The 13,008-nt window shown below is 58.3% G+C and overlaps 2 protein-coding genes across 2 annotated transcripts in view; one reads left to right on the top strand and one right to left on the bottom strand.

The window, feature by feature from the left end:
- Nucleotides 1–2,753: 2,753 nt before the first annotated feature.
- On the bottom strand, nt 2,754–12,787 carry NEK8 (NIMA related kinase 8). Its single transcript, XM_009278154.2, has 14 exons — nt 12,637–12,787; nt 11,348–11,580; nt 10,446–10,577; nt 10,045–10,253; nt 9,536–9,615; nt 8,797–8,978; nt 8,433–8,583; nt 7,328–7,404; nt 6,003–6,120; nt 5,556–5,706; nt 5,171–5,334; nt 4,793–4,951; nt 4,460–4,618; nt 2,754–2,782 (listed from the first exon to the last, which is right to left on the bottom strand). Exons 1-14 carry the CDS (start codon nt 12,770–12,772, stop codon nt 2,754–2,756), a joined length of 1,980 nt encoding a protein of 659 aa, XP_009276429.1. The 5' UTR covers nt 12,773–12,787.
- Nucleotides 12,788–12,839: 52 nt separating this feature from the next.
- Nucleotides 12,840–13,008, top strand: part of TLCD1 (TLC domain containing 1) — a 3,803-nt gene continuing 3,634 nt past the window's right edge. Inside the window, exon 1 of the mRNA XM_009278308.1 lies at nt 12,840–12,867. Coding sequence (XP_009276583.1) covers nt 12,840–12,867 — 28 coding nt within the window. The remainder of the gene's footprint in view (nt 12,868–13,008) is intronic.

The following is a 13,008-nucleotide window of genomic DNA, read 5'->3' as shown; positions in this document are numbered from 1 at the left end:
CAGGAGGCGGTTTGGGCTGTTTCCTGCTGACAACGATGGCCCCAGGTCAGCGGGATATTATCAAGCACGGGAATGGGGACGGGCTTTCCCTGGGTGACGAGGAACAGAGGGGACCCGCACCGGCCGGGATGCGCAAGATGGGACCAGGCAGCCCCATCCCTGCATCACCTCCCCTGCCCGCTCCCTCTTGGCCCTGCCTTCCTTTAGCAGGAAGAGCCACGGGGACGCGGCTGATCCACCACCAGCTCCGCAGGACGCGGGAACAAAACAAGGATAAAGGGAGAAGCCCTGAGACCTGCAGTTTTCACCGGGAGCTTCTGCAGGGAAACAAAGCAGCAGACGTGAGGAATGCAACTGGCCTATTTGCCCGGGCTGCTCTCTGCCTCCGGCAGCGTGGACATGCCTCGGCTTGTCGTTTCAAGAGCTATTGTTGCTCGGGGCTGGGGGCCTCTTTGTTTCCTTTACCCTTTCGCCAGGCTTGGTCACAGCCCGGTATTAAATTATTCAAATCATCTCGCTGGGCTTCACAGCTGAACTCCTGCACCGAGTGCACAGGCTGCGAAATCCCGAGGGCTCCAGCCCTCGCCGCGAGCCCCCGGCCCAGCACAAAGCGCACTGGTCTGCGCTGGTTCCCCCTGCCCCGAGCAAAGGGTCCCAATATTCGAGCCAGTGACACCTCCAGCCCAGCACTGCTGTGCAAAGGTATCATTAAGCCATAAAACAACCCACCCAAACGCCAGCACATCAGTGGGAACAGGGGGGGCTGCCGGGGGCTCACCCCTGGATTCGGCAGCCCAGCTGGAGCAGGGAGAGCCCGGCTCTCCGGCCACACATCCCCCGGAGTGGTGGCTTTTGGTGCCACCATTGACAAGGCAAAGGGTGGCAGAGACCTCTGTCCTGCCCGCCTGCCGTCCCAGCCAGCCCCTAGGCCTGGCGAGGCTGTAGCAGGAACGCCAATCCCTTCTTATGGGATGTGTTTGCACGTGTTGTGGGGTGAGGGGAGCCCCCAGAGCTGAGCACACAGCACAGCCAGGTGAAATCTGTTGCTGTAGGAGCCGGTGCTGCCGACAGCTCAGGAGGACAGCAGCCCAGAGGGGCTTCGGGTCAATTTAACCCAGCCCTGCAATTACCCTGGTGCCCAGGTTGGTCTGGGAGCGGAGAACACCTTCCCCTCCGCTGACACGGGGCTGCCGGAGCCGTCCCTGTAACCTGCAGCACAAGGCGAGTGCCAAGGGACTGGCAGAGCCTTTGAACGCAAGTCAGCTTCCTGGGATAGCAGGGTGTAACCGCCTGAGAAGGCAGCTCCGCAAGAAACAAAGACGGCAGGGAAAAACCCATGCACCCACCCTGCCAGGAGCCAAACAGGGAGGCCGCGTCTGCAGTCAGGGCTGCACACGCCTTTCCCGGCTGGATGGGACGTGCTCCCTTCCCCAGCCGGAGCCTGGGAGGCAAGGGAGGAAAGAGCAGGAGACCTGCAGAAATTCATTACCTTTCACATGACAGAGGGATCAGTCGGCTTCTACCAGAGCCCGGCGAGGTTTCCCTCATTGAAAACAGGAAAGAATCACAAAAATAATTAGAGAGATTTCATCTCAGCCAGCTTATGAAAGCACTGACTTTATACACAACAGATTGGCAACAGCACAAAGATGGATGTGAAAGGCAAGAGCATTTGCAATGTCAGACAGATCAGAGACAGAAGCTCATCAGAAAATGGCCCAGGGCAGATGTAAGTTAAAAAAAGAAAAGAGGAGGAAAAAAAGGAAAGGAAACAACCCTTCTGGAGATAAAAAACGTAACTCCTGCCTGTGACATGGCGATATGCCCCCTCCTGCCTGCAGAGAGGATCCCTGGTGAAAACTCCTCATCTCCCTGGAGAGATCTGGGTTAAAAAACTTCAATTACTGACAATCGCTCGCTGTGTTTTGCTGCCTTCCGCTAGCTCAGCTGGGAGCCAGTGAGCTGGTCAGCAGCAGGATTTAGGGGCCTCAGGACACGTCAGCTGAGGATCCTCCAGTGAGCTCCTGGGGCCGGGGGAGGCCGTAATTGGAAAGCTCCAGGCAGCATTTCGGGTGAGCGAGCCGGGTTGCACCGTACAGAGGCTGCTCGCGCCGGGTTCGGCCAGCCATGCAGACCAGGACCCTCGAAAGCGTGATGAACAGCTCAACAACTGGGTGAAATCTTTTAAGGGGGGGATGGGAAAGGACAGACTTCTCTAATTAGAAAAGAGGTTTGCACTTAGTCACCCAGTGTAGCGCCTGGGGCCCTAACTCCAGACACTGCCGTGCAAAGGCTGACAGCTCTCTCAGACACCAAGCTGTCAGCCTGGGCTTTGTAACCAGAGACAGCTTCCATGGGGGAAAACAACCTCTGTGCTGCTCACCCTTCTACACAGGCAGTTCCAGCGCAGAGGGGCAGACCCCCGGTGCAACCCCCTGAAGGCAGCACCAGAGCTCCGGGGACGTCTGCCCCACGGCACATCCCGGGCAGCAGCTCTCAGGCGCTGGAGGTTCACAGCGACCCTCGTTGATTCGATAAGCGAGACCAGCTCCGGTTCCGTGGGAACCATCGTTAGGAGCTCCCTGCTTCCAGACTGCTGCCTTCGGAGCGCAGCTGAGGAGCTCCCGAGTCCAGGGACGCAGGTCCGAGCCAGGCTGTAGCAGGCAGCGGCAGCAAGGGCAGGCACGCCGGGTGGCTGGGGGTGCCTCCGCATCTATACGACGAGGCTGGATATGGCCCCTCTCAACTCAGACTCACTGGGAGGGTGACTCTTCCACGGCAGCTGAAACACAAAGGGCAAGAATAAGCCGTAAGCCGCCATTCTCAATGAAGCTACAGGCAGCAGTGCCTTGCCCCACGCAGGCCAGACGCCCAACAGATGGGCACCGCAATCCCTGTCCCATTACCCCAGGAAGCCGCCACTAGGCCTCAGTAGCGGCACAAGCAGGCGGCAATGCCCAGCGCACAGAGCCCAAGCAGGAGGAAATGCAGTCTCTTGAGGCTTGCACCCTTCCTCTCCAGCACACCTGGCTTCTCCCAGTTATTCCTGTGTTTGCAGCGGGATTGAGAGAAGGGCGCAGCAACGGCCTCACGATAAAGCGGGTGGAAGCCCAAGCCAGTTAAAAACGGTGTTGGCTGCATGGGAGGAAACCGCAGAACGGCGCAGAACTGCCGCCCCAAAGGTGGAGCACCGCTCGGCTGTGCCAGCACCCTCTCCGGGTCAGATCACAGCCAGAGCTGACAAGCGGCAATGACATCAAGCATGTCACCGGCTCTCGTGTTCTCTCTGGAGAGGTTTTCCAGGCAGACTGAGCTGTGTGAAAGTCCAGAGGCAGAACTTAGCTTTTTACAGAGGTCTCAATGCTTTTTGCACCCCGGTTACTGAGGGATGCTGGAGCAGGCGAGGCTGCTGCCCTGCCACCCCTGCTGCCAAGTTTGTACTTCCACTACCGGGAAGGAGGGTTGAGGTTTCGGACTGGGCAGTGCGGAGGGACAGCAGTGGGGCTACGGTGGGGGCTACGTGCTCAGTCCCTGCTCTTACGGTGCTGCAGGTGGGCGCTGACAAACCAGCTGCCACGGAGCACAGGGTGACTCCGGCAGCGGGAAGGGGAGAGCAGCCTGCAGCCTTCCTGCAGAAACAAAACCCTTTTACTCCCATGACAAATGCCCTACTTGTTCCCGAGCCTGGGGACTCGGCCATTCCCTGTCCCCTTCACGTGGCAGCACACATCACGTGAGAGCTCGGAACTCGTAGGGGAGGAACGGGAGCCACAGCCGATTCCACTGCGCTGGGGCAGTCAGCCGGGCCTCCTCCCCTCCGGGGTGTAATTAGCCTCCTTGAAGTGGGCTGGGACCGGAATCCCTCAGCCCAGCGCTGAGGCCATAATCGGCCCAGCAGAGGAGGAAGAAAGGCCCCTCCAGCAGTCTGGGCCAGGCTCCCATCGTACATCCAGGCAACGGTAGGGCAGGTCACGCCATGGGCATGTTTTAACCGCGCAACGATGCTGCCTTTGGCCCGAGCAGAGAAGAACCACAAAACCATCGCTATCTTTTCCAAACCACAATGGAAAGCCAGCAGCCAAAATGACGCCTCAAATCTCAGCTTCTATTTCAGCAGCATCAATTAGAGAGCTGCTCTTTTTGGATACTCGGTGGACCGCCAGCACACCAGCTCCCCACCAGCCGCAGCCTGGCCAGCCCACTTGTCTGGGAGTGCACGAGATCGCCTCTGCCGTCCCTCTGCTCCCCCAGCCCAGTGGAAGTGGCAGTGTCATGGTGCTGGATAGCAGAAGGGGAGTTTTTATGGGCTTCAAGTTATTTCTATTCATCTACAGCTCTAGAGGGACTAGAACAACACAGAGCTTATGTGCCAGGGTTACTCAGCACAGCTCCAGTCACGAGGCATTGTGTCTGGCTGGGCCCTAGTGGCAGGAGTCACGGTGACAAAGCCTCTACTCACGCTTTACTGCCAGCAGTGTGTTCCCGTGGCAGCAGGCTACGGAGGTCACCAGGTATGGATGCGTCTCCTCCAGCTGCACAGGTCTCGGCGCTCCCGTTTCCTCGTCCTTCCTGCCCAGGCGTCCCCTGGCTCCTTTCCCCCAAGTGCACACCTCGCCGTCTGCAGAGGGGTATGTACACCTCGCTGCACACAGAGCTCACCCACAAACAGGCCTCCCATCTCCCTGGTACCGCCCTGGGCTATCTCCAAGGCCTGCCTTGGCCACAGCATGGACTGCAGGCAGAGGAAAGCCAGGGCCTGCTGCAGCCGAGGACACAGGTGCTTCAGCCTCACCTGCTCCGATAGCCACAGTGAAGGCATCCCCACAAGCCACCACGGTGACCTTCATCGCCTGGAGCCCCACAACCAGGTGGGGTACGCGGCTGTTGCGGCAGGAGTTGGTGCCCAGCTGCCCGTGCTGGTTGCTCCCAAAGGTGTAACACTGGCCAGAAGCTGACAACAAAGATGAGAGAAACAACTGGGTGTCACCCGAGGATGCACTGAAGCCCATTGCTCTCTACCATGCTGAACATCCTGCTCCACAGAGCTCCAGCATCGAGAGCACGGTGCCTCTTGAGCCTCTCTGAGGCTTCTACCCATGGGAAATGGAGGCACGAGGAAGACAGCGAAAATGCAGGTCCCCGCTCAGGGATTTGGGCACACCCCCCTCACCTGTGACTGCAGCTGAGTGCGCTGTACCGATGTCAGCACACACAATCGGCTCTTGGTTCAAGGGGGACGACTGGGCACACATGAACATGGTGGCCTCTTCCACCTGGTCCTCTGAGGAAGGCTCCTCTGCTGAGCTGATCCGATCTAGGCCCAGCTTGTTACACCTGCACGGGGAAAAGCAGAGTTCAGAGCCGGCTGAATGCAGCCTGGCCCAGACAGCCCGGACACAAAGCCTGCCCTAGCATAACTGCACCACCAGCAGCAAGATGCTGGGGAGTAGGATCACACAGAGATGTCTTCTAGAGCCTCCTGCTCCCTCTTCCTGGGCTGGGCAGGCCCAGGAGGCTGCAGGCAAGCTCTGGAGCACAGACCCTCACTCCCTTACCTGTTGCTCCCACAAGCGAGGATCTGGTTCTTCACTGTGAGGACCATGGAGGAATCGATGCCGCAGATGACCCTCTGAGCCTCGTGGTCCGGTGGGACTGCGACCTGCTGGGGGGAGTTGTGGCACTCCAGGGTACCCAGCCCAAGCCGACCTGGCAGGAGGAACAGAGCAGGGCACAGCTGATGGCAACACGCAAACTGAGCACACCCCCACGATCAACGGCATCGACACAGCTGCTGCAGGAGCCCAGCCTGGGACCTATCGCCACAGAAGGCAGTGAAACCCAAAGCACAGGGGCCCTGGTATGCGGCAAAGCAGCTGCACCTCTTCCACACCCACGTAGCCCGGTGCATCTGGAGAGGACTGCGGGCAAGCAGGGCCAGCGAGGGAAGTGGAAACAGGCAATGGAAAGCACAAGCCCTGTTTTGCAAAGCAGACATCTCTTACCATTATCCCCCCTGCCCCAGGCAAACACTTCCCGTTCGTTGGAAACCGCCAGGACGTGAGACGCACCACAGGCCACCTGCACCATCTCGTAGCCCAGCAGGGCCTCCACGATCTTGGGCTGGCAGGGGAAGAGCAGCAGCCGTCAGCCGAGACCTCCCAGCCTGCCCGGCTGCTCCCATCCCTCCCACCCGGCCCCCCCAGCCTCAACACAGCGCTGGCAGCATCCCAGTTTTCATCCAACACAAACACCAGAGAGGTTTTTTTTTTGTTCCAAACAGTCTTCAAAGGGTTTAGCGGCTACGTGCACACAGCACAGAAGATAATGCAAACATCTTTGGGGCGGAAGAAAGCAGCCAGCACAACGGTTTGGAGAGGGAATAGGTTCAGCCGAAGGGTTGGGATTCGCCCCCCTGCCCATGTGGGGAGTGCCAGGGGCTGTTAACGCACGCTCTGAGCAGGCAGGGGCATGGTGCAGGATGCATCGGCTGAAAGGCTTTTGCGCAGAGCTGTGAGCTATCGGTTACACATTCGTTAGGGTGTGGAGAGACCAGGATCTCCACATTTCGCCCAGCCCCTGCTGTGACCTGCTGTTAGATCTGACACCTCGCCCCAGCGAGTCTCATTCTCATTATCTTCTTCAAGTGAAAAGCACCATTTGTTGGGATCTGGCTGCTGCTCCCAACTGGTCTCCCCTCCCCAGCAATAAGCACCAAGCAGCTCAGCTCTGGACGGAGCAGGAACGAACGAGCCAGCTGACCACAGCGACAAATGGCACCAGTCTCCGGGCCGGCTGGAAGGCCATCGGCTGGGGGCCCCCCCCCGGGGGGGGAAGGAGTTGGGGGAACGCCGCGGGCCCCTGCCACATCCGAGGGCAGGCAAGGAAGAAGCTGGAAGGGAGCGACGGGCCCTCAGCCCTAGTGCTCCGAGCCAATCGGAAACACACAGCTCTTCTTTAAATACTGGCTCTTTTGAAAAATAACTTTTCTCAGTGAACCCTGGCAGCTGCAGGCCAAGAGTGAAGCAGGCAGGTGTGTGATTGGAAGCAGCCTCCAAGCTGGGTGCCTGCCAACAGCAACCACAAGGCAGCTCTTGACTTCCCCCACGCTCAAAGAGATCATTGTGTAGGGGGGGAGAGAGAAAGAGAGAGGCAGGTTGGGTCTTTTAAAACCCGCAGTGACAGGGAGAGGAGGGGGAGGGGGTGGGATGCCAGAGCATGCCTGGGATGCACATCCCTGGAGCTGGGATGAGCCCTCTCATGTGGCGCAGAAGGCATGATCCATCCTCTACCTTGGGGGAGCAGCGTGCCCAGCATCCTCACGACAAACCTGGCTTACGTCCGTGAAGTTTCCGTGCCCCAAACAGCCATTGCTGCCGCTGCCGAAAGTCATGATTATCCCCCTGTCTGGAAAAGCAGAAAGAAGTCGTGTTACTGGCACACGTGAGGCCCTGCAAGGCACACGCAGCCCGTGGGGCTGGCCCTGGCTCCCAGGACAGCGGCTCTGCTTGGACCCACTCTGACTCATAACTTGCTGCGGGGGCCAGAAGCCTTCAGCAAGCTTCCAGAGAGCAGCAGCCTCCATGTGCCGCGACAACTCGCCAAACAAACAGCAGATGATAGGAGAGCACTGAGATAACATTATTGCAGCTGTGTACGCAGGAGCTGCTAACTCCACGGTCTGTCAAGGTGTTAAATACACAGGGACACTCACTGAGCAGCCACCCAGCAGAGGGGTGGCAGGAAACGCCATGGAGAGGTAGGACAAACACATGCCTACGAAGTTTGCCGGTTGCATATCTGTCATTTGCTGCCCTGATCCCCAGCAGAAGTGCAAACACGGCTCCCAGAGGACCATGGGGAGGGCTTTGCTCCACAAACACGGCCTTGGGCTGGTGTGCGTGCTCCCCTCCCAGCCAGAACGCCTCCTGGCCCACTCTAAGGGGGCTTCAGACCCTGCCTTCCTGCAGCTGAGGACAACTGGCCCTGCAGGAGCTCACGCTGACTTCTCACTGCAACGCCAGTCACCGCTGGTCACTGCTTGTGTCTGCGTCACACTCTCAGAGTACGTGACAGAGAAAGACTGAACTTCCCAGACACTCCTCACACTGCAGTCCCCACTGTACAAGCCAGTTCTGGCTTCAGGTGACACCAGTGCAGCCAGGACAACAAACCTGTGGCCCTCCCCACACCAGACAGACCTTTGGGACCAAGTTGACCCGTGTGGCATCATAGGAGGACGGTGCCTGCCATTTCCGACCCCCACCTGATGTTACATGAGAGGCCACAGAGGCCTTCATGTCACCCCAGTGCAGTGGATCTCTCGGGTTCCTCTCTGAGCAGGCTCCCCAGGCAGTCACGCTGCATTTGCAAGCCAGCTGCCATGCAGAGGGGTCTGGGACTCAGCCAGGCGAAGGCAGGAGGCAGCAGCGCACCTGTGAGGCAGGCTGTGAAGAGATCACCGCAGGACACGTGTTTGATGGTCACGCCAGACTGGCCCTCCAGAAAGCGGGACACAAACTGAGGCTGGAGCTGCTCGGTGGCTCCTGGGAGAGAAGGGCCTCCCGCAGCACCCATCGGGGGAGCCTGGCAGAGAGAAGCCACGTCAGCTGCTGCACCTCCGTGCAGCAAGAGCCCCTTCCCACAGGCTTAGCAGTGTTACCCGCACCCTGGACTGGACAGAGGTCCTGGGGGACGCAGCGCCAGGGCCTGTGCAGTGAGCAGAAACGTCTCCTCCTCAGAAACGGCACATCCGAGGCTTCCACGGCCACTGCCTGCCGCAGGTTCCCCGTCACTCACCTCCCACAGGATGAGCCGCCCCGATTTGGTGACCCCGGCCTTCTGCGTCCTGCCGGCAGACACCTGCACCACTTCGGTGTTAAGCATGGGCAGGCGGAGGGGGGTGGTGATCCCGCTCCCCCAGGTGTAGATGGACGACAGCGGAGGAGGGATTCCCGTCCTGGCTGAACCACCTCGAACACCTACGGGTCAAAGAGAAATCATCAACGCAGATCCCTGCCTCTCCTCCCACAGGAAAAGAAATGACACCAGCCAGTCTGGGTGCCAGCAGAGCTGCCTGCCAGCCAGCAGGGCCAGACCAGCACCGGTCCAAGGCTGGCAAGGGGCTGCTGGGGAGCTCCCAGCCAGGGCTGAGAGAAGCACATGGGAACAGCGCCTTGCATTTTATCCCAGAATTGAGGGAAGCAGCACCACGACAGCTCTAGCCTAATTGTTACCAGTGCCAGCTGCATTGCCCTGCGCTGGGACATCCCCCCTCAGCACCTCCAGCTGGTTCCCTGCCTTTGCTGGGAACAGCAGAAACTTGATTCAAGGGTTCAAAACCTAGAAGAGGCAGCTGGAGAAAGAGCGCTGCTTGGTCCCCAGAGCCAAGGTGCCCGTGGGCTCCTCCAGGGCTCGGGGGAGGTGACGTCTCTTAACTTCCTCTCTCCAGAAGCTCGAGTGCCTCTCTGACCCCGTCATCCAAAGGAAAGGGTCCTTCCGAATGGAGCTGTGTTGAACACACCATGCCAGGACTCACCCCTCGGCCTGGCACTGCTCACTCGTCCCCCGTTCCGGCTGTGGGTCACTGTCGGCACCGGAGCCAAGGGTTTTTCAGGCCTGCCAAACCAAAATCCAGTCCTTAATGTCAGCTCGGCCCCAGAGGTCCTGCAGAGCCCTGGATCGCAGAAGGTCTGGGCAGAGCTACAGCATAAGCCACGGCTGAATAGCTCACAGAATTGCCTCGGTAGGTGCTTTAAACCACCTGAGAGAGGGGAGTTGGCATCAGTTCACTTCCCCCTGAGCTCACAACTCTCTATTCACTGTCACTGTGATGACAAGCCCACACCTGCCATGGCACCTGCCGTGGCCCCGAGCCACTGGGCCAGGCTCAGCCCGCAGCAGCTGCACGCTGCTGAGATGCAGCAGGAGAGCTGCATGGGGACGACGCTTCCTTCAGAGCTCGTAACAGAGACAGCGAGCCGCTCAGACACGTTGTGGGCTGCGGCAGCCCCTCCCAAGGGACACTAAGGTGGCAGTATCACTTGCCTTCTCATTTTGACACTGCCCACATCAGTGTAGAGGTTCAGAAGGGGCCGAATGCAGATGGCCTGGGCCATGATCTCATTCAGCTGGGGCCGCTTGGAAGGATCCAGGTTCAGCATGCTAAGGATGAGCTGGCGCAGGTCGGGGCTGTATCTATCTGATATTGGGGCAAACGTCCCACTCATGATCTTCAGTACCAAGGCAGGAAGATTCTGGAGAGAAAACAAGAGAGAGACATACAGTGGCTGGGCGGTCAGAGGTGAGGCTGAGGAGCAAGAAGTTCTCAGCACTGCCCTCTGCCTTCGCACCTCCAGGCTCAGTGAGAAGAGTGATCCAAGCATACATTTTCACCTCTGCAAGAGGCCACGGCTCCCTGCACTACATGTAAACTATATCCCTCTTACCGCAGCTTCGAAAGCCCTCTTGAGGCTGGCGAGTTCGTACAGCACACAGCCCAAAGCCCAAATATCACTCTTCTGGTTGTAAGGCTTCCCTTCACAGAGCTCTGGGGAGATGTAGCACGGAGTTCCCACAACCTAAGAAGAGGCAAAGAAATTTACCATGATGCTGTGAAACTGGGGCAGCGAGGTGGAAAGAGAAAGGCTCAGTTTAGAGCCCAGTGCGCAGGCTGGCTAGAGCATCACCAACCAAAGCTTAGTGGAGCTGAGCTTTTGTTCCCTGGTGTCAACATCTGCCTGACAATCTCAGTAAAAAGCAGGAGGATTTGCCTTTCCGGTGACCTCTCTTGCACACACAGAGATTACCTCTAATTTTGCTCCTATCCACTTGAGAGAATCAGAGCCCGGAGCAATGAGCGTGATATAAACGTCTAGTCAGATTAGACCAGGTGGGGAATGATACTCAAGTCTCAAGCAGAGAGAGGAGATTAAGAGGAGGCAGGACGGCGGGGCACAGGCAGGAATTCAGCTGCCAAGAACGTGTCAGACGAGCCTGCAGACACCGCCCCTCCCACTGTGACAGTGGGAGGAACCCTGTCTACCCTCACCAGTGGGCCCAGACCCCCCATTCCTCCGCCAGGCTTGGGCAGGCAGGTCCTTCTCACCTTTCTGCAGCCCAGAGAGCTGCAGCAAACTTGGGCGTGAAGACATCAGCCTGTATAAACTCCAAGGAGCAAAGCAGCATCGCGGCACACGGATGCGGCCTACTGCAAGTATGCTATCTCCTGCAACTATGCAACCTCGCTGCCTACAGCGACTTCCAAGAGACTGTCGTGAGCCAAGTCCAGAGTTTCCAGCCTGTGCTGCCATGGTGGTAAGCAGTTCCCCTGCAAGGCCAGGCCACCCACCGTGTAGGCTTTACTCTTGCTGCTCAAGATTTTGGAGATACCAAAGTCTCCGATCTTGACAATCATGCGATGCTTGTCCAAGAGGATGTTCTGAGTCTTCAGGTCACGGTGCAGGATCTGCTTGGTGTGCACGTGGTGGAGAGCCAGGAGGATCTGCACGAAGAAGTGCAGGATGGTATCCTCATCCAGCAAGGAGTTGCAGCGCTTATGAATAAACTCCGCCAGCGTGCCCCCTGCAAAGAACGACAAAGGGCTATCGGCAAGGGTGGCTGCACAGGGCAGCACGAACCCGGCCTAAAAGCCAGGGGGATTTAGCCACGGCATCTTAACAAGCTAAGTGCATGGGAAAAAGCACATCCCGGTGGGACCACGCAGCACGTCCTCCAATGCTCCCGAGACCGTGCGGAGAACAATGGCAGCACAGTTGGTGGGACGAAGAAACAGCAAGAGAGAAGTTACTGTTGACATACTGTCAAAGGCAGCAGGAAAAGAAACGCTAAAATTACAGCTCTTGGAGGAGGACATAAACCTCGATGGCAGAACAAGATAAGCCTGTTCTGCAAAAGAGAATTCTTGCAGTCTGACAGGCCACGTGGCACAGAGAGGCCCCTATCGAGAAGGGGAGGTCCAGATTCAGCGCTCACGTACAACTTTTAACAAAGCCTCATGCAAATGTTGATTTCATCTTGAACTCCACAGCAAATCTCGTTAGAAATCACACCTTCCCACACAGAGCTGTGGGACCAACAGCGTGGCCGAGAGCTGACACAGGGAAATGCGTGTGAAACCCAAGCCAAGGGCAGATGGTAGCACACTTATCAGCGACAGAGGCGTTAGAAACCTCTTTGTTTTGGATATGATTAGCAGGCATAAGGCATATAATCACAGAATCACAGAATGGTTGAGGTTGGAAGGGACCTCCGGAGGTCACCTGGTCCAATCCCCTGCTCAAGCAGGGCCACCGACAGCTGGTTGCCCAGGACCACGACCTGGCTTTTGAATATCTCCAAGGATGGTGACTCCACAACCTCTCTGGGCAATCTGTGCCAGTGCTCGGTCACTCGGCTCATGGTCAACTCGGTGTCCACCAGGACCCCCAGATCCTTTTCTACAAAAATGTCTCTTTAAGAGAGATGTGTTTGGACTCTTTGGGGGTCCAAAGCACGGGATCTTTATAAGGAGCACAACATGGGGCCAACAGCAGCCCGATCCAAGGAGAGCTGAGGGCTTGGCATCCCCTGAACCTGCCGAGGAACCAGCTGCAGGCGCCGGGGGAGATCAGGGCCCACCTGGGGCGTACTCCATGGCGATCATGAGCGCCTTGTCCTCCAGGAAGTTCTCGTAGTACTCGATGACGTTGGGGTGGCTGAGCAGCTTGAGGACCTGGCACTCGTTCTGCGCCGCCAGCCGCTCGTCCTTGCTCATCTGCTCCACCGGGATCTGCTTCAGGATCACCAGCTTCTGGTCGGCCTTGCGCAGGCACAGGTGCACGATGCTGCGGGGACAGGGACAGGGCCTCAGCGCGGGGCGGGGGGACAGGGCCTGGCCACCACCCTGGAGTCACACATGGCCCCTGCCCCGTCCCCCCCCCCTGCGTTGCCATGGTCACAGGGCCCATAATCCCCCTCCCAGGGTGTCACACACCCAGTGCCATGTCACCC

This window comes from Aptenodytes forsteri, unplaced genomic scaffold (assembly GCF_000699145.1).
Source record: "Aptenodytes forsteri isolate BGI_AS27 unplaced genomic scaffold, ASM69914v1 Scaffold66, whole genome shotgun sequence".
Classification (NCBI taxonomy): domain Eukaryota; kingdom Metazoa; phylum Chordata; class Aves; order Sphenisciformes; family Spheniscidae; genus Aptenodytes; species Aptenodytes forsteri.
This window is presented reverse-complemented; position numbering and strand designations above follow the sequence as displayed.